This window comes from Pinus tabuliformis, chromosome 2_2 (genome assembly GCF_031772625.1).
Source record: "Pinus tabuliformis cultivar Carrire ecotype Pingquan chromosome 2_2, CPIR1, whole genome shotgun sequence".
NCBI classification, from domain to species: Eukaryota; Viridiplantae; Streptophyta; class Pinopsida; order Pinales; family Pinaceae; genus Pinus; species Pinus tabuliformis.
Genome location: NC_142300.1, coordinates 1,192,952,469 through 1,192,974,826, shown reverse-complemented (window position 1 = coordinate 1,192,974,826; position 22,358 = coordinate 1,192,952,469). Strand labels below are relative to the sequence as shown.

General features: G+C 36.8%; 1 protein-coding gene across 1 annotated transcript in view; it reads right to left on the bottom strand.

Annotated features, from left to right (window-relative positions):
* LOC149197770 (uncharacterized protein At2g33490-like) overlaps positions 1-22,358 on the bottom strand; it is a 541,003-nt gene that overhangs the window by 336,178 nt on the left and 182,467 nt on the right. The window contains exon 2 of the mRNA XM_089405960.1: positions 3,269-3,778. Within this exon, the coding sequence (XP_089262086.1) occupies positions 3,269-3,376 (108 nt within the window). The 5' untranslated portion in view covers positions 3,377-3,778. The remainder of the gene's footprint in view (positions 1-3,268; positions 3,779-22,358) is intronic.

Below are 22,358 nucleotides of genomic sequence, written 5' to 3'. Positions count from 1 at the left end.
GACAACTCAAATTCTTCACAACCTTGGTTCCTAGATCATAATTAAGGAGGGAATCGGTCTCATGGATGCTAGGGTATTGCAAGGCTGAGATTAATCCTTTGCAAGCATGAAGAGCCTCTTTAAGGCAATCAAATAGCCCTTCATTCAATTTACATTAAGGTCCATGATAACAAACAACACTATGTCACCCAAAATTCAAACGTAATGAGCCTTCTCGTTCAACAAAGGGAAAAAATGGATCAACTAGAAACAAAATGCAGTATGCGCATAATCCTAGTTCTAAACATGCACACAAACTCTCTCTCCACAACCTCATTTCTATCAACTCAACCTAGGTAAATCCAAAAGAAGAGGAAATTGTACATTAGTCTAAAGAGGCTAGAGAAGTTGACCGACGGACCTCTCTACATTCATAGTTGGACGAGAGGAAGCCACTGTCCAATAGGTGTTCATTTGTGACTAATTTTTTTTTAAAGTTCTTCAAAATTTAGGTGTTTTCTTTAAGTAGTATGCCTACTTAAATAATTGAATTGTAATAGCTAGAAATAGTTGCGAGTTCTCTTTATTTGTGTATAAGAGCTATAAGTTTTATCTAAAATTTTATATTAGCTCCATTTTGTATGTTTGTCTTTAAGTATGCTAAAAAAATTTATCAATATAATATTTTCCAATTTTAGTTGAAAATTTTTTTTTGTTATATTCCTAATCCAATAAAGCTTTTTTGTTAATCAAATGTTACAATGAACTAAACATTAATGTTAATCTAATTTTTGTTTTTATAATATTATTTATATATTTTCATCCAAAAATAATAATTTATATAATTAATTTAAATTTAATAAAAATAAATTTTAATCATCTTAAAATTTTATCAATACAAAAATAAATAAAAACAAAAACAAAATACAAAATAAATAAAACAAAACCAAAAATATAAGAAATATAATTTTGTACTAAAACAAACTTATAAAGTGTGCTCTTTAAAACACAAACCAATTAGAAATGCAAGTTTTAGTTTTTCGTTCCTAATTTGTATATTTTTTCATCCTATCGTATAATTAGCTTCCAATTCGATGAGAATGGATCAGAAAGAAGTCCTTTTACTTCTGTAACAAGCTCGGATTAGCAATCAATAAAGTTGTAAGAATTTTATCAACAATCATTGAAAATTAAAATTTAAATACCATCCTTAAAAATAAAATTTACACTTTACAATAATTCTGAGAATTTAAATTTTAATACAATTATTGAAAATTTAAATTTAAATATAAGTACCATCATTAAAAAAATAAAAAATAAAAAATGGTATAATTTCACATATATTCATCCTGTAAAATTAATATATTTAATCGACCTAAAATTTAAAATAATCAAAGTGAATATGAAAAAGTCGATTTACTTATTTTAAAAAATTAATAAAGCTATCAAATCTTTACAACATTAACGTATTTAAAAAAATAATAAAACTATCAAATCTTTACAATATCAATCTATTATTTAAATTTAAATGCAAAAGATCGGAAAATAGCATCTCCATTCAATAACTTAAAAGCCAATAAAATAGACACGGGATAGAATAGACACAGAGCATCTCTCCGTTGTAATTAAAGTTCAAGTGCAAAAGAGTACAGAAACATGCTCTGTGAAAAAAATAGATAACATTATTCAGTGTATTTGAATTTAAATGCAAAAAGATTTTAATACAATTAAATCTAAACAATGTAGAAATATATCCTTTAAAACAAAATATTACATAATATTATGTAAAAGAATTTATAAATAAATTTTCATTTTATTAAATTAAATAAAACAAGAGCTATATAGTAATTAGTATTTGCAATTTCGCTTAAATATAATTTAATTAAATAAAATAATAATAAAGATAAAAATTTCATTGCAAAAATAAAAACCTTACTATTACTAAAAACAAAGAAATATGATTAACTAGTAATTTTATATTTATTTATTCATTTATATAATTGTTTATAATTATATTTATTAAAATATGTTTTTAATAATAATAAGTTATTTTAAATTGAAAATATGGTGAAAAATTATAATTCATGAAAATAAAAATAATAATAAAAAAAAAATTAAAAAATTAAATAAAAATGAAATAAAACTAAAAATTAATAGAGATAGAAGTTACTAAACAACTCACACTTCAACCAATCACTTTATGAATAAATAAATTTAAATAATAACGAAAATTGTATTAAGACAAATTAAGCAAATCTAAATGAGTTATTATACCATGTCTCTCCTACATACAGTGGAGACAAATTGAGAAAATTCAGAAGCTTTTGATTACAAACAAATTTAAGATTAAAAGTGCAATTCCTTATGATATCTTGTTAAGTGAAACAGGGACTGCTCCTATTGAAGCAATTGCTATGCTGCAGTCATAAGGTATTTAAAAAAAATTGAGCAAATCCAAGAGGGTAGATGGCCTACGGTTGTCTTTAATGATAAATTGTGCAAGAGCAAAAAAACTTGGATGCAACAAATAACAAATGGTTTAGTAAATGGGGTATTTGCTTGAATGTGTGTACCATAAACAACAAAGAGATAAAAGCTTTTGTTATGGAAAAGTTCCACAAGCGTACTTGGAATAAGGAGGTAGGAAGAAAGAAAAAGTACTATATTGAAATGTTTAATTCCACTCATAGTCATCAACCAAAAGCATATATAGAGGCCAATATTCTTTGGAGAGCTAAAATTCTTATTGCTCAATTAAGGACTAATTCTCATCAACTCCGTTGTGAAACAAACCGTTGGAAAATGCCAAAAGAAGTGTGGGAGGAAATAGTATGCATTTTTTGCTCTTCCCAAAAAGTGGAAACAGAAAAACATTTCATTTTAAAATGTGAGGCCATCAAAGACAATAAGGAAAGTTATGCAGATACGGTGGCAGCTAGCTATTGGGATAATCTATTTAGCGAGGCGAGGGGTTTGTCGAGAAGCTGGGAGCATTTATTTTGAAGCTTCACAGAAAAAGACCAAATACATCAAGTAGATGAAAAAACAATCTGTACCATAAATTATCTTTAATCTAGTACACGTTAAAATAATTTATTTACTTCTTTCCTTTTCACAATAAAAATAAAATAAACACACTTAATTCACTATGAAATTGTAAACATGTTTTTATTTTTTCAAATAAAACCAGACGAACATCTAAAAAAACACACACTTGAGGATTGAACTTGCAATCAGCGTAACAGGGTTGCGGACAAAAAATTGAGTTCAGAGAATTTGAATCAAAGACCTGCTTTGCAGCGCTGAGCTCGTCGAATTCGGCCAAAGGCTCCGCTAGCTCGCGCATTTCCCTCTTGTGCTTATTAAAACCTAACAGTTTCTTCAGCGAGGACTTCATTCTTGCTCACAGATCGCGAGACTGAATCCGCTCCGCTTCAATCCCGCGTCTAAATATAAATCAATCGACAGAATTAGAGCCGCGACTCTAGTTCCTGCGTTCAAAAAGGCCGAAGGTTCGAAACGCCTGAGCAGCACGGCAAATGTCAGTTCGCGGGGGCCACGTTTACGTGTCAAAACGCGTAGTGTATTTGTAAGCTTCGACGATCAAAATTCTTCCCTCATCTTTGTCCATCCATCAGCAGCATTCTTAATGGCTGTGGTCCTGCTGTTGACCAATTTCTCTTCTCATCCTATCGTCCTCCTCTTGACTGTCTTCGTTCGCCATTTTCCAATTCTAGATTTTTATTCCACGCTTTTCTTCTTCCTTCCTGCTCCGTAAGATTCTCCAAAAATATGCTTTCTGCATCTTTGTGGGGGCAAATCACAATTACTGAATTTCAATTGGATTAATAAGATTCAATACTTAATAAAATTCTATAATATATATCTTAAAAAGGTTAATATATTATTTATTTATTTTCTTTTTAAAATATTAAATTTTTTAGGATTATTCTTGTTTACTTATTTTTAACATTAATATTTTAAGATGATTCAAAAATAATAAAGGGTTGAATTGAGGCCTCTGTGATCTATATCAAATTTATGAAAGATTTTTCCGCGTAAATCACATGAAATTTCATTTGTCTCATAAAAATAATAAATGGTATAATGTATCAAATTTTCTAGTATTAGAGAATGAAAAAACATAATAAAATTTAATAATATAGAATAACAAAATTTTAAATCTGAAATTTAAGGTAAAGAATAAAACACTTATACTAAAAGTAAGTTTCAAGTGATCTCTAAATACCAAAAATTTATGTCTTAATAATCATTTTTATTGGATCCAGATTTATTTAACAATAAATATATGTGGAGATTAAAACACAGAAAATAATCCCTCTAATTAAATTTCACACTATTAATCCTCTATTTTTCAATGGACCATAATAACTATAAACCAATCAATCATTTAAAAAAATAGAAAATTGAGAAAAATACAAATTTTTGTTTTTTTATAAATATAAAATTATTTTTTAAAATATTTTAATAAAAAACATAATATTATTCGACGGTCATTTAATATAATTTTTTTTTTTTTTAAATATAGTTTTTCATATATTTTAATATAAAACTTTTCATAAATATTTAACTGCAACTTAAATATTTTATAACCAGAAACTATGGCTTTTATTCTTTTTAATATAAAACTTTTGGTCAACCAAAAATCTTAGACCTAAAAGGGCATCCAACGTGGAAATTTTGTCGCTCCAATTCAAACTGGAACACGTCCGTGGACCATGACATCGGCGGTTACTGCGATGCATCCTCGCACTAATGTCTTTTTCACTTTGTCACTTCGGGGATCTTCGGTAACTTCCTCGAGAGTGTCTTATGTTTTTTAATAGATATTTTGAACTTCCACGGTAGTCTTGTGAGTGTTGTCTTTTTGTAAAGTCAAGTCTAATGGGTTTGGTGGATTGACTTTGGTGGATTTTTGTCGATAGTATCTTTGCTGCTCTGAAATTTAGTTAAAAATTAAAAATTTTAATTATTTTTGTTTTATTTAATTATTTTTTGGTTTTAGTTTGAATCTAAATTTGTGTTTTATTATTATTTAAAATATATTTTTGAATGTATAAATGAATTTAACCTATTTTTTTTGACAAAATTAAATATGTTTAAAAAAATCAAAATATTGAAAATTTAAACACAACATTTTAAATAGTTGAGTTTACATAATCTAAGTGCCCCATGAATTTTGTGGGGCACTGAATTCATTTTGGATCTAAAAATTCAATTTAAACAATAAAACATTACTATCTTATCAAGAGTTGTGTCATTGAATTCCTAAGAAAAGGGCCAAAAAGTCACATGGTTAGACTACACCTTGTAAATTTGGTTATCTAGATATTTGACTTTTTGTGTTATTTTATTCTCAATTATCTGTTTAATACAACAATTACTTATTAATATTTGTTTTTAATAAATTAATAAAAAAATATCACAATTTAAATACTATTTTTCAAAAACTAGTAATATTTGGTTTTATAACAACATCTTTCAGAAAAAATCACATGGGAGATAATCTCGTCGACTCGTTTCGAACCAACTAGTGTGGTTCATCTTCAGGACAAGATGATGAATCAGATCTAAGCAATGAAATAAATAGATGAAGAGAGCAGGTAACTAGCCATTAGAAAATAACAACTAGTTTGACTAAAAATATTTATTTATTTATTTAACTTTTATTTTTTTAGGTTTTGACCCAGAATCAAAAAGAATTTTAATTAATATTTTTTAATTAGGTTAGATTTTTTATTTATATAATAAATCAATTTAAGCTATAATGTTATAATAATAATTAGAATTCAAAAAAAAAAAACTAAACTTTTGGAAAATTTGAATTTTAAATAACATCAAAGTAAATAATATTTATATTATAATAAAAATTAATATTACTATGGAGATACTATTAGGGATTAGTATTTTAATAACTAATTATAAACAGAGTTGTTAAGTTGTTAAAAACTTAATGAAACGATTAAATAAATAAATATAAAAATATATAGGGAAAAAAAATTAAATAAATAAATATTTTTAGTCAAACTAGCCGTTATTTTCTAACGGCTAGTTAGCTGCTCTCTTCATCTATTTATTTCATTGTCTAGATCTGATTCATCTTGTCCTGAAGATGAACCACACTGGTTGGTTCGAAACGCGTCGACGAGATTATCTCCTATGTGATTTTTTCTAAAAGATGTTGTTATAATTAATATGGATCACAAAAGTCTAAACTCAATAAATATTTGGTTTTAATAAAATAAATTAATTTAAATATTATTTTTCAAAAACTAGTTGTTAATATAGCCATACATATTAATATTTTTAATAAATTAATAAACTAATATCGTTATTTAAATATTATTATACAAAAACTAGTAATATTTGGTTTTAATAAATTAATTTAAATATTATTTTTCAAAAATTAGTCGTTTAATATAGTTGTTACTTACTAATATTTGTTTTTAATATATTAATAAATTAATATTATATTTTAAATATTATTATTCAAATATAGCCGTTACTTGAAATTATGTCTCTACATTGCTCTCTATTTAAGTCTTTGCCATGGTCTGCCTCTTCATCTGGTCCTGATGATGAACCACACTTGTTGGTTCAAAACGTATTGGCAAAAAATTCTCTTATGTGGTTTCTATCAAAAGACTTTGCTTAAGAATGAGTATTGTTTAGATTAAATCCATGCCTAGTCACGACAATTACTCGGGTGAGTTACATTGTAGAGTGTTTCTTAGGCATCATAGTGGCCACGAGAGAGCTTTCTAAGTTAGTCCAAGTAGAGTAAAAAATAATACTATATGATAGTACACTTATTTCTCTAGTACTATATAGACGACAAAATTGATGCAGAAGAAAGATACATTGAAAACCAAACATCTAGACTGGTTAATCAGTGGGTGAAGCCAACTGATTCAGGTCTATATCCCTGCAAAGCTTAGTTGGCAAATTTTCAACCATGGCAACCTGCAACTGGAGATCCACCACAATGTTCTAGAGAGCCTCCACTTCATCATCAAGCCGAGAAATCCTCTGTCGCTGGCTCTCTATGGTGTCCAAGGTGGAATTTTCAGCAAGGCTCTGCTGATGAAGTAGAACTTGGAGGTCATAAACATCAACTCTTAATTCTGCAATTTCTTTGCAGCATTGTTCACATGAGCCATGGCTTCGAGGCTACAGAAATTACTTGTAGAGGCATCGTGCTTACCAAGCTTTCGAGCCATTCTCCTGGACCGTAGGTGTCAATGGTCCCAGAATCCAAACTCCATAATTGAATCAAAGAACCAACCACATATGCACAGTATAAAGCAACAAGAATAAGAGAAGTCACAAATATTTTAACGCTCAGAAATATCCACAGAGAAGGAGGTGACACAATGGGATTTGAGAATGGAAACTGCTAAGTGAGTGAACTCAAGACTTAGAGTAGATTAGGGAAGCTTACCCTTTCCCCGACGAAATTTCCTCCTGTAAAATTGTCTGTACCCTTGAACGAAGACTATTAAGAGGAGTCGAACAACTTGAATCCAAACATTCGATGACTTGAGGCTATAAACGAGCTGGAGAACCAGTGCACTGAGCGGCAAACCGAGCACTAATTTATGCCCATCCAAATCCATGGAGCTCGTGTGAAATTCCAAAACGAAAACTACTCTTCCTGGATCCCAAGGTTTCACCATCATTAACCTGTTGCCTGAGATGACTTTTCCTCGGATGAACTATTAAGATAGTGAATTCCATGTCTAGTCCTCAACATGGGATTTAAATGTGACACCCTAGTTAATCGTTGCCGAAGCATTTTCAACCGATCCCGCATGGTTATAGCCTTAAACACCTTAATATTATTTAATACCCACACACCTTCCTGCATGCAACACCAACCATTGCAACGTTGCACCATCTGTTGAGGTATGAACAAATGGAAGAAATGAAGGGAAGGAGAGGGGAAAGGGGGATGGGGAAGGAGGGGGGAGAGGGAGGGGGAAATAAGGGGAAGGTGGTGGGGGGGCGAGGGGGCGGGGAAAGAGGATGAGGAGGGTGAGAAAAAGGGGTTAAAGTGATCATGAGAAGGGGGAGAAGGAGAAGAGTAAGGCACAAAGGCACTAGTATAAGGAGAGGGAGACTAAACAAGACTGAGATGTCCACCATCATCAAGGAACATTGTAAGACCCCAAGACCTTATTGACATCTATTTTTCCTTCTTGTAAGAGACAAGCTCTATTGGCCATTGAGTCAACTTCAACATTAAGATATCTGAGAACATGGAAGGATGTGGAGTTGGAAACATATGAGAGGAGGTTCTTATCACATTGAAGGATCTAGTTTAGTGCATTATCTTTAGGAGAAGAATTAGTTCTTAACTATTTGATTACCAAGAAGGAGTCCCCTATGATAGTGAGGTCTTTAACACCTTGCTTGAGAGTGTGAAGAAGGCCCATATAGAGCTTGTACAATTTTGCTTGATTGTTTGATTTCCTACCCAGGTCCCAAGTGTACCTAATTACTATTTTTCCTTCGGGATTGTGAATAATCCCTTCTGCTCCAACTATAAGGATGTTTGTTATAAAGTTAAGTGTTTATGTATATATAATTAATGGGTTGATTTTTTATTAATGATATGGGAATTTTATCAAATGTTTAGTTTGTAAATTTGGATAATAACATTTATGTATATATAATTATATGGGTTAAATTTTTATTAATGATATGGGAATTTTATCAAATATTTAGTTTGGAATTTTGGATAAGAACTCATAATTACATGTAGTTAGCCAAGATTTTGTTTGATATTTTGGTTAATTATTCACATTGACATGTATTTAATAAGTTGAGTTTGATTCCATATGGTTATTATACATTGCTACAACTCTATACAACTTCAATGGTTTAGCACCCAATGTAAATACACATTAATCCCAAATCTATTAAGTTTCTGCCCCAGGAGAGGTCCTTCACCATGGTACTCATATATCATAATAACCGTGCATACAACTCCTTGAATTGGATTTCTACCAATATTATGGGAACCTTGTACCTATTATTGTTTGGTATTTTTTATTAAGGGTTCATATCCACCTTAATCTAGACTTGATTTTCATGTCAATGTAGTGTTTATGCATCACTACAACTCCACATACAATGTCATTGGTTAAATTTATGCCAACCAAAATAGATCCATCTAGAGCCTAGATCTATTAAGCACTAAGAAGGATTGAAACCAACCCATGTGCAAAACTATTTTTTCTTTAACTCTTCCCCAACATACTTTTACATCACTATAATTCTTGGAAAATTCCCTTTTCTCAAATTATATCCGCTAAGAAATCCATCGCATCAATTATAAGTAAGAAGAGTATAGGCCTCCATAGTCCTCATGACTCTCACTAGAACTCAAGCCAACCATTCACTAAGAATGATCATAAGGTTCCTAGTGTCACTGCAATGGCATCATCCCCATACTTCCAATGACCATCATATGACGTTAATAGATAAATTCATCATCTCAATTGCATTATAAACATACAAGACCATGGAATATCATATTAAACATTCAAACAAAACTTTAAATATTTTCATAACAATAGTCATATTCATCAAATATCAATTTTTTATCATAATACTACATATTACTTAATATAACCATCCATATCAAAAAAATCTACATACTCCCTTATACTTCTTAACATGAATATCATTAAGCCAAACAAAACATGAACATTCATGCATGCAATTTTTTTTTTTTAAATTTTAAATTTTTATTTATTTATTTTATTTTTTATTTTTATTTTATTTATTTTTTTATTTTTATTTTTTTTATTTTTTATTTTTTAAAAAATAAAACTATTCTATTAACATAAAAAGGGGTAATTTACATCTAGATCGTATTAAAAAACAACTGCCCTGTAGAAGCAGCAGAGAGTATCAGAAACACTGCCCATGACAGTGAACTTAGCCAAGAGCTGGTATTGAAATCCCACACAGGGGAACAAGTAATGACTCTCTTGCTAAGCTTACAAAAATTCTGAGAGGCATACAAATTGAACCATATCTTGCAGAAGTGAACCAAAATTTGCATCCTGAGCCAAAAATTGCCCGTTATTAAGGGCTGCGTGACCATAAACAGAGCAACAGAGAAAGAAACTACGCGTCTGGAGGCTCCTCCACAATCCTACACCAACCGAACTCAGGCAGAGCACTTGCATGAGCAGCATCAGTGTCATCCCTTGCACGAGCAACGTCAGGTTCAGAAGGACCAGGAGCCTCCGTTTCCAGCACCATGTCCGTGGCATCATGAGTTGGGACCTCCAGAACCTGCATAGAGAAAGGAATCTGCGCAGAGACAGAGGCAGGGCCCTCCTGATGAGTGCTGGATTCCCCTGCCTCTTGGCCTTCTTCAAGAAAGAACACCGAGACATGAGCAGTGATTCTTGGACGATTCAGGGAACAATTGAAGGTGAAAATCGCCGAGCCAAAAGAGGGAGACGACGAGGAATCAGGAGGGAAATGGCTGGGGAGATGGAGACGCCCTCTCCCACTGCGCGTGCGAGGGTAATGGCCGGCGGAGAGATCACTGGAAACGGAGGGAGAATTGGAGGACGGGCGGGAGGGCACACGCCTAGGAGTTCCCCTGCGGCTCCTCATTCTATGGCAAAGACGGGGCATAACTAGCACCTCAGCCACCCTTTGTAAACAAGACCGCTCAACCACCTCCTCAGAGCTCGGCCTATTCAAATGGGCATCCAAACTCAAGCTGGAGGCCTCCAAACAAAGCCTGGGAGAAGACGGAGGTAGCGTCGCAGAATTGGCTGAGCATAACAGGGCGACAGAGCATAACAAAGTAGCATACCATAATACACCTTTACCAGACCAGCAAAGCACCAGAGGCTTCAAAACGATCACAAAGCTCAGCCTGTATTTAACACTATCCGCCCTTCCTCGCATTGCACCCGCCATAACCCCAACATTAATTGGAGCCGAGGCCCAGCTCATACCAGAGCATGCGGAAGCGATGGAGAAATTCGATGACAGGCTGGGCGTAACAAAGCCACATGACGTGAATCCAAGTGAAACCAGATGCCCCTGTTTAAGCTGCGTCGGGCGATAAACCAGGTGGTACAGGGCAGGCAGGTGTCGTCCTACCTCGCCGCACCCCTGTCCCATCACATTAACCCACTGTATATGCACCCGCATCCGGGGGAGCTGCATCCTTTTGGACCAGAATTTTGCATTCCTGTTCTTGTTCATGATTCTGAATTATGTCTAGAGCCCCAGTGAGAAGAGAATGCCCATTTTCCACTCCCAGGTTGGCCAATAGATCCGCGACCTTGTTGCCTTCCCGTTTAACATGGTTGAATATGATTGCTCTGTTGGTGTTGAGTGTTTTTTCTATAGCGTCCAGCCTGGCTTCAAGTCTCCAGCTGCTGGCGATTTTATTCGCATGAGCTCCATTGAGCAGCTGGTTGGCCAAGTTGATGAGGATTAGGGAGTCTCCTTCAATCTCGAGAGGCTGGAAACCATGGTGCTGGGATAGGAGTAATCCTTGCCAGAGACCCTCCAGCTCAGCTGAGTTATTTGTGTCCCATCCAATGTTGCCGAGGTAGATCAGGAGAGGGGAGCCCTTATGATCTCTGAAAATGCCGCCAAATCCTGCTTTGCCGGGGTTACCCTTAGAAGCTCCATCAAAGTTGAGCTTGAATCTATGCCTTGGAGGGGGGGACCATGAGTGCTTACTGATATTCATGCTTTCTGAAGGTTTGCAAGCAGGAATTCCTTGAGGGAGTTGTATGTTCCAATTTTCCCATATGGCTATCTCATTTGCCTGCGTGGGAAAGTCATCCAGAAGCCAAGATTTAAGCACCAAAGTCTCTTTCAGATTGTGACAGAAGTTGCCCCAGATGATTTCTAAAGGAGTGCTTTGGTCTTTGAAAATACGCTTGTTCCTTTCTTTCCATATAGTCCATAGGAGGAGGCCAGGAATTATTCTCCATAGATGGTTGAGAAGTGCGCTTTTATAAGGGCTTTGGTGCCAAAGGCGAATGGAGTTGATAATGTCCTCGGACACTCGACATTTTCTTTGGCAGTGGAAACTGGCCTTCTCCCACAGTTGGTTGGCCAGAGAACAGGAGTCCAGGAGATGTTGAAGCGTTTCCTCTTGAGAATGACAGTTGGGACAAATGGAGGGCCCGTGGATGTTTCTCTTCCTTAAATTGTCCCAAGTTAGGATTTTTCGGTGCCCAGTGAGCCAGAGAAATAAGGAAACTTTGGGCCAAATGCCCGGAATCCAGATTCTTCCCCAAATAGGATCCGGAGGCGTGGAATCTTGGCATTTGATTTTGTAGGCCTCTTTCGTAGTGAAGGATCCTCTTGGGGTATATCCCCATCTCAAGATGTCTTTGCCTTCGGAGTATCTGATTCGTTTTTGGAGCTCTCTTTCCAAGATTTCTTTAGTCTGGTTATCAACATTTCTGATAAGCCTGTCGGATTGCTTCCATTGTCTGTACCCTTGGTCTATCTCCGGAGTCCACTGTTGCTTGACAGATTCCTTTTGTTGCTCCTCCCAATCTTGGCTGGGTGGTAGGTTGAGGATGCTATCAAGCTTTGGAAGCTGATTCCATGCGTCTGTCCAGAATCGAGCTGTGCTGCCGCTTCTAATTTCCCAAAAGCTGTGTTGTTGGATCAGCAAGAAATGTTGACTAGCTGCATTCCAAATTAGCGAACCTTTCTCAGAAGGAGTGAATCTTATAAGCTCCTCCGCTGGTCTGTGATTGGCGTATTTGGCTGTCCAGATGGCTGCCCAAGGCTTATTGGGCGCAGAAAGCCATTGCCACCAAATTTTTGCACCCATGATTTCGTTACTATGATTAGGGTCTCGCAGACCTATGCCCCCTTTTTCCTTTGGCTTGCATGCTGTAGTCCATTTGACAAGGGCCCATTTGCGATTTGTTCCATGTGCCCCCCAGAGAAAATTGCGCTGAAGATCTCTGATTTTTTTAAGAACCCATTTAGGCGCTGCCAGGATTGAGAAGAGATAGAGGGGCATTGCCTGAAGCACAGCTTTGATAAGCACTAATCTACTGGCTATGTTCAGAGCTCTATGAGTCCACAAAGTGAGACGAGATTCAAGTTTCTCTAGGAGCCTACGCCAGGAGGCGTGCTTGATAGCAGAGTCTATAAGAGGGGCGCCCAGGTAATTGGAAGGCAGGGAAGCTATGGAAAAACCTAGAATGCAGGCAATAGCCTGTTGAGTGATAGGAGGGGTGTGAAAAAAGAAGATCTGCGATTTGGCTTTGTTTATGCTTGTGCCTGATGCGTCAGAGAAATCCTTCAGGAGGGATTTGAAGATGGTGGCTTCCTGAACAGATGGGTACCCGAAGAGCATGTTGTCATCAATGAATTGTTGATGAGTGGTAGCAGGAGAATTGTGAATGGAAATTCCTTTGAGATGCTGGGAGAGAAGGGCATGCTTGATATGTCGACCTAGCCCTTCAGCCATTAGAACAAAAAGGAAAGGGGATAGGGGATCCCCTTGCCTGATGCCTCTGGAGGGGCTGAATGGTCGAGAGGGAATGCCATTTATGAGGATTGAAAAGAAGGTAGAGGAGATTAAACTCTGAATCCAGCGAACCCACATTGGTGAGAAACCAAAGGCACGTAACATTTTTTGAATATAAGTCCAACTTAATTTATCAAAAGCTTTGGAAAGGTCAATCTTGAGAATCATACCTGCCTGTTTGGAATTCTTGAGGGAATGTATGATTTCATGAGTTAGGATGATGCCGTCCAAAATTTGACGTCCTTCAACGTAACCAGATTGTTCAGGCGATATGAGCAGGGGCAGCAGCGGCTTCAACCTGTTGGCAATGACTTTGGATATAACCTTGTATATAACGTTGCAAAGAGCGATTGGGCGAAATTTGTCCGGAGTGAGGGTACTTTCTTCTTTGGGAATGAGGGCGATAAAAGTTGAATTGAGCGATGGCAATAGCCAGTGTAGAGAGCGCGATTCCTCCACCACTTGCCACACTTCCTCTTTTATAAGCTCCCAGAAAGAGTGGAAGAAAGTTGTGGTGAAGCCGTCCGGTCCCAGTGCTTTGCCCTCTTTAAGCTGCTTCATGGCCAAATCCACCTCCTCGGGCGCTACAGGTCGAAGAAGGAGTTGGTTGTGTTCTTCTGTGATAATTTTTGGCACATTTTGAGTGATCTTTTCTATAGCATGCCGTCTGTCAAGCTGGGGTTCTTGTAGGACCTCCTGGAAGTGATTGATGAATTCCTGTTCAATCTCTGCATGGTTTTCCACTCTTTCCCCTCCTTGCTTTTGTATAAAAGAGATAGTATTGTGCATTCTTCTTTGAATAGTAGTTTTGTGGAAGAATTTAGTGTTTCTTTCGCCTTCTTTCAGCCATCTAATCCTAGATTTCTGCTTCCAGAGAATTTCTTCCTGCTTTCTTCTCTCCTCCAATTGATTATGAATGTGCCTTTCCAGTTCCAGAGTCCCGTCCTTGTATCCCTCTGTGATTATCTGTTGTTGGAGATCTCTCATTTCTTTGTTGAGGTCTTGTTGGGCCTGAAAGATGTTGCCAAAAGTCTCTTTATTCCAGCGTTTGATTTGGGCTTTTAGGAATTTGAGCTTCTGTTGAAACTGGAACATTTTTGATCCCTCTGGCGCAGAGAAGTTGTTCCAGGTGAATCTGATGAAGTCGTTGAAGGCGGGATGGGAAAGCCAAAATGCCTCAAATCTGAATGGACGTCTGGTTGAGTCGCCTGGCCGTTGCCATTGGAGAGAGATAGGCCAGTGGTCGGATCTGGAGTATGGAAGAATGGATGCTGAGAGGTCGCCGCCGAGATGCACTGCATTATCCGAGATGAGGAATCTATCAAGTTTTGAAGCAATTTGATGCCGCCCAGCCCTGTGATTGCTCCAAGTGTGCATTCCATTGGAGGTTTGCATGTCTATTAGCATATTGTTGTGGATAAAATCTTTGAAGTGGTCAGTTTCCTGTTCCAGCCTGGCCCAACCTCCCGTCTTTTCCTCTAACTTGGTGATCATATTGAAGTCTCCTCCAATGATCCATAGAGGATGGTCTCTATTGGAGTTGAGTGCTTCTATGGTGTCTAGAAGAGCAATTTTGTTGGCTGCTTCCTGCGGAAAATAAACATTGGTAAGATGACCATGAATGTTGGTGCCAATAATATGAAACGTTGCCTGTATAATGTTATGGGAGGCATGGAAATTTGAAAGCGTTATTGCTTGCGTATTCCAGGCAATTGCCAATCCTCCAGAAGCACCTGACGCGTCCACAACAACCGAGTGACAGCCTGGCCAAGCTTTTGAAAGGATGTTTCCCAGAGTGTTACTGTTGCATTTTGTTTCCTGCAGAAAGAATATCTGGGGCTGTTCCTGCTTTATCATATTTTTAATCATTCTGAGTTTCCCGGGGCTATTGAGCCCTCTTAGATTCCATGAAGTGAGCTTCATGATTCACTATTAGTAGTGGGCTTGTAGTACTTTGTCAATTTAGCATATCTGCCTGAGTCAACCAGGATTTTCCCTATGGCTATAGTTCGCTGGAGATCTGTCTTTCTTCCACGTTTTTTGGAGTCTTTTGGAAGGAAGTAGCCGTCCCATTGACTTCCCGGTTGTATTCCCAATTGTTGTTGCTGATAGGCTCTGGATATGATAACTTCCAGAGTACTAAGCTGATGCGCTTGGATTTTATCATACTCCTTCTTTCTGCAAACTTGTTCCAGCTCAAAAATGTCTAGACCGCCCAGATCTATGCTTTCTGGTTCTTCATCCATGTGTTGCGCTTGACTGCTTTCCTCTGAGATGAGAGCTAAGTGCATGGATTGGCTTTGGGGATCGTCCACATCCATTTCCTTGGATTTCCATTCAGGGTTTTTTGGGCCTACTTTGGAAGTCCCACTCAAGATTTTTGGAGGCAGGGGGTTGGGAGAGGAGGCTGAAGGAGGGATCAGGGGGGATGGGATAATCGGCTGAGGGATTGGCGCAGAGATCTGGGTTGGGTCTTCTGAAGTTTTTGCTAGAACCTCGAAGCTGTTGCTCGTGGAGGGGATGGAAGCAACATCCTGATGGGGTTTTTTCCCAGAGGAAGGTTTTTTGTGCGATCTCTTACGGCTTGCAACCTTGGTGAAACCCTCATGGTCCACCTTGCCTGAGGGTTCAGAGGCTTGTGGATAAGCATTTAGAGGGCAGTCCCTGAACAGATGCCCAAGGGCATGGCACTTACGACAGCGAAAGGGAACATGTTCAAAATCTAAGGGTTGAATCCATTCATAGTCATCATGGAAGAGACTTACCGATTCCGGAAGGGCTTTGTCCAAGCGCATGAAGACACAAATGCGGGCGTATGAGGTATATCTACTCAGCTTCGTTTCTTCAGCAATTTTGACAAACTCTCCCAGCCCCTTACCTATGTCTCTGAGTGATTCTTCATCCCAATATTCCGCGGGGAGCGAGTATAGCCTAATCCATACTGGCACCCAGCTGAGATCCTCCTTGTCAGGGTTGAATCTCTCTCTCCAAGCTCTTAAATACAGACCAACAGAGTTGAAGAAATAAGGACCTTCATCCATGACCCTATTTCGATCTTCGATGCAGAAGAAAATCACCGTGAAAAACCCTTTTGGTCCTAGCTGCAAAGTGACCTGTCCCTTGGGTTTCCATTTGGCTGAGATCCATCCTTGCAAAGCTTTTTCCGTCGGCCAGAATCCAATAAATTTTCCAATGAGCGCATGGTCCTTCATGTATTGGATCCGACCATTGATTTGGTGGCTGGGAAGTTCTATTTTGGGTCTTTCAACGGCTACGGGTCTGCATGTCGATGAGGTACACTTTGGCATTTCCTGTTGCTTGGACTTTCCTTCTTGTTCTTCATTGTTTCTGTCAGGCTGCACAGTGAAGTCTTTTGTCGTTTCCTGCATCGGAGGGTCCCGTTCTTCTCTGTCATGTTGATCAGTCTCCAGAGGTTCGGTCGTATTCATCGCTTGAGGAACACTTTCAGAAGTGGGGGAGGGCATTGAAACCCCCCCCTGGGGAAATGCCATTGTGGCGCAGAGTGTAACAGCAGGCTGCTGTCACGGTATGAAGTGCAAAACGAAGAGAGGAGTCAGAAAAAGAGAGCAGGGTGCACCGTTGCAGAGGCGCTTTAGAACCCTAGGTCGCAGAGGCGTCGCGCTAACATCTTTCCTCTTTGTTGGATTGATTCTACCATGCATGCAATTTTATTACCATATTCATAAAAACACATTAAATAACCAAAAAATTATATATACTAAGAATTCAACCATTCTAATTGTTGACATTTGATCTATGATGACATAACATTCATTATATCTACATTATCAACACAATCATTCACTCTGCGCAACAACAAAAAAAATAGTGCAAATATCAACACAAATCACTCATCAAGGTTGCTAATATTCATACATGCATAACCACATATGTGCACCTTCATAAAATCCTCTTAATGTACACTTGCATAAATTGAAATGCCATTTTTTTTTTATATCATGTAATCCACCATGAGAAGTTGTAAGACTTAGGCAATTCAAGGAACACATTCTAGACACCTCACCAATTCCCATCTAGATATCTTCCTATTCAACCAATCTAGGGTAAGAAGGTTATTTTGCAAGGCACTCATACTAGCTAGGAGACCACTAGAAGTTTGTGTAATGACATTAAGCCCTCACAAGTTCTCAACAATACGATATTTCTCCAAGTTGTTTTATATGGTATTCATTTTCACATTCCAATGTATGTATTACCTGCCATATTTTATGAGCTCATAACCAATTCAAAAAAACCATTCTATCACATAAATGCATTCAAGGGATTTCAACAATTATCATGCATAATGCCTCCTACCTTGGTCTTACCCAATTAGATGTCAACCTCTACTTGTGCACATAGATATCACAAATCAATAACTATGATATCAAACATCATTAAGGGCATTTATTACCTCATTCCCTTAATCACATGTAAAAGGTTGGCATTTTTCACCATACTTATATGGGCACCAACAACATCCATGGTATTACATGTCCTAACATTTCTCATGAGAGTGTGCAAAAATCCTTAGACAATTTCTTCCTTATCCTCATTTATCCTCAGTTACACAACCAACAATCTACCATATTTAGTTGATAGATGAAACACATATCACAATCCTACATATGCACAATCATTCTTCATCACATGCCTACTTTCACATAATTGCATGCCAACAACAAATATATCTCACACTTTACAATGTTCAATACCTTGATTATCCATAAACGTAATTGCTTCTCATCTACTGAAATATAAACAAAGTTTTAAAACAAAGCAAGAGATAAGTTCAAGAGAAATCCCTTCTAATCCCTATACATGGAAAGAATTTCCATGGGCTCATCATTGGTCTAATTCGTGGACATGTTACTAGTCAAACTTGCAACAATTAGTTATAAATTTCTCACCTTATGTAGCAATTCATAATCCATAAACTTAAGTATAATTTCTAATTTTGAAAGCATATAGTTATGTTAGAAACAACATATAACATAAGGAGAAAAACCCTTACTATTTTAAATGCATTGTTGGTGATCCGTAAATTGTCATGAATATTCCACTGGATAGTTTGTCATAATAGATCTAATAAAATATAATGAAAATATGAAATCTATATATGAGGGTTAATTTTCCTTAGATTCCTAGATTTATGAAATTAGTATTTTTGCTTATGCATGCAATATATAAAATATGGAAAATAGAGAATAGTAAAAAAAATAAACACTCACAAACCACAATGACACAAAATATGTTATGGGAACCACTTATGAGAGAAAAGCCAACTGGAAGGTGGTGTTGCTATACTCTCTGTTTCTTTAAATGGAAATGGATGCGAGTATAAAGGAGTGACACTTGTGCCCCGTGGGTTGCTATAGAAAACAAAGCCTCTTTGTTTGATCTCTCTCTCTCTCTCCCCCTCTATCCACTTGTAGCTACTTTGTTCATCTTTGGAGAAAAATGAACTCGAATAAAATGGAATCCCTTTTACTCCTAGTGGCTTGATTATAACACACCCTAATAGCCAACTGGTGGTCAAGTTTGAATCCATAAAACTATTAAATAAAGTTACAATATTGACCCTTCTATAGCCTTCTTCATCATATTCACATGGTTAGTCCCTTTTCCTTGAGTAATAGATTTGACGTGACATCCTCTCAAATCATGGCAGTCCAAACAAGAAGATCAATTTATAAGTGGCATAACTTTTGCATATAGACTTTGTTTGAGGTATTTTTTGCATTATTGGAAACATATCTGAGTGTAGAAAACACTAAGAAGTCTAATACAAGAAAGATTTTTTGGATCCCAAAAAACTTTAGGAAATGACTCAAACTATTGCTGAACTCGATTTAAAACCCTACTTTGCCAAGCTGGGACCTACTGGTAAAAATGGTCTTATGAGTTGATTCCTCTAATTTTTCCACCCTAAAAGCATCAAGATGGACGAAAAATACTATAATTATAATATGGTTTATAACTCCCCATTTTGGGAGGATTTTGGTCCCAAAAATATTTTAGTATTTGGGGCGAGGAAATTTTTCCTCTACCTTCTCCCTTGAGTATCATTTAGACTTGCTTAGAAGTTGTCTTTTCAATCTAAATTGCCAAAGGTCATGTTTCCCTTGTCTTGTAGTTATATAAATATGTATACCTTGTCAACTCTGCTTGAGCATATGGCGCTAATGCTCTTCAAAGGGTGGTACTTATTCCTCTTCATGATCCATTATGGAAGGCTCATAGAGTTTCATATTTTCTACATTCACCATTGAGTAAATGTGCATGTATGGGGGTAGAATGAGTTTATTGACATTATCTCCCACCATTTATAGTGTTTCAAAGGAACAATATCACAGAGCTTTGATTTTCTTACTAGGACCCTATATCCTCCCCTTATGCAACTGTAACCATACTTTATCTCTAACTTTGAAGAACTTCTCTATTATGTGTCAATGATGCTTGGCATTGTATTTTTCCTGTGACTACCATAGTTTCATCTCTTGTACCTATATATGGATCTTCCTAATCTTCTCAATAATTTGTTATACCCTTGAGGCATCCCCTATAATACCCCCTTTCACTCTTCCTAGCTATCAATATGCAATATCCAAAGGTGAAGGGAGAAAATATCCAAAACAAGTTTCAAATGGGGACTTCCCAGTAGAAGTGTGGATTGCTCTGTTATGAGAGTGCTGTATATATACTAGATTTCCATCCCAAGTCTTCGAATGCTCTTGATTGTAACCCCTCAAAAGATAAACCAAATTCATGTTGACTACTTCTATTTTCCCATTTGTTTGTGGATGGAATGTTGTAGACCTCTTCAACTTTGTGTCCATCTTCTCCCAGAATGTAGTCCAAAATGCACTAAGCAATCTTGGTCCTTGTCTAAAACAATGCTCCTTGGGATTCTAAATTGCATCCAAACCTATATAAAGAATAAGTTTATTGTTTCTTTCCAGCTAATGGTATTTTACAAGGCATGTGTTATGAAACCATCTCACAAAAAGATAGAAAAGAAAGACCAACGCCTTAGAAATCAGCCTCTTTGAGGGGGAAACCTCCTTTACATTACACAAATGAAAAATTCTTGGATGATACAAATGACAAGACCTCCTTTCTATATATAGGAGTTTAAGGGGTCATAATATAATTAGAGCCGACATAACAATAATAATTTAAGGGCACAACAATAATAATAGTGGGCTTCTAGCCCCAAGAGTTAGCTCAATCAGTCAAAACAGTGCCTCGCCAATCGGGAGGTCACAGGGTCAAATCCCGAAAGCTCTTGGGGTCAGGTCAGTATAGGCCGAGGGGTGTGCTCCCCTTCGGGGTCGAGCGCCCAGTTATTTCGTGGACGTAGCGGCTGCCCATTGACCATGGGTATCCGTGAACCACATGTGAAAAAAAAAAATAAAAAAAAATAAAAAAAAAATAGTGGGCTTCTATGGGGCTTAGTAATAACAATATGGGGACTACATGGGCACAACAATATAATAATGGGGTTGCACTAATAACAATAAGGGGTTACACTAGTACTATAGGGACCTAACATGCCCCTCTCCTTCAAAAAGTGTTGTCTTCAACGCTTGAGTAGTTCTGGCTTCTTTTGTATAAAATTCTCATCCTCCCATGTGCAATCTTAAGGGGGTAAGTTCTTCCACTTGATGAGATACTCTAAAATTGATCGACTCCGTAGTTGTTGATTTCTTGTTTTTGTGACTGCTTTCGGTTCCAATATGATTTTTCCTTCCTCATCAAGTTCTAGAAATATTGTTTGAATTGGGATCTTCTCACCTATAACCTTCTTTAAGCATGAAACATGGAAAACTGGGTGCACTCGGGAAGATGCAGGAAGCTCCAATTGGTATTCCATAGTACCAATATTTTGTAACACCTTGTATGGACCATAATACTTTGGTGATAATTTATTATCCTTCTTAGCTTCCTTGAGGGACATTTTTTTGTATGGTTGTAGTCGTAGAAATACCCAGTCATCTACATCAAAACTTCTTTCGCTGCGATATTGATCTGCTTGTTGTTTCATTCGATTTTGCACCAAAGTGAGGTTATCCTTTAAAAGTTGGAGAACTTGTTGTTGATGCTCGATGTGATCTTTCACTGCTTGAACCTTTTTCTTCTTGATATGTCCTTCTATCTTGAGAGTTTGAGGAGTGGTAATTCCTGCCAATGCATTACAAGATATGGTCAGATTCATTTCTTCTTTCTCTGGGGTTGGTTCCTAGTGAGTATCCTTTTCTTTTGACATTTCTTGATCCTTTTCTTCCTGATATTTCACTGCTTGAACCTTCTTCTTCTTGATATGTCCTTTTATCTTGAGAGTTTTACGAGTGGTAATTCCTGCCAATGCAGTACAAGATATGGTCGGATAGTGTTTCCACTTTTTCACGGCTATACCAAAGCATAGAGCTCCTTTACATAGGTGGGGTAGTTGAGAATCCCCCCATGAAACACTTCAAAATGGTAGCATACAGGCCTTCCTCCTTGCATCAAGACCACTCCCATAGCATACACACTTGCATCTATCTCCACTTCGAATGGTTGCTGCATGTTTGGTAATGCAAGAACCAACGCTTGATTGATTTTCTACTTCAAGTCATCAAAGGCCTTCTACTGGTCCTTTCCCCACTGGAAACTCTTACCACTCATTATGATGGTGTGGAGTGGTGCTACTACTATTGAAAATGAGGCTACATATTTCTATAGGTATTGTGCTACCTTAATGAAAATCCTAACCTCAAAAGCATTGGTAGGCACTAGCCACTTC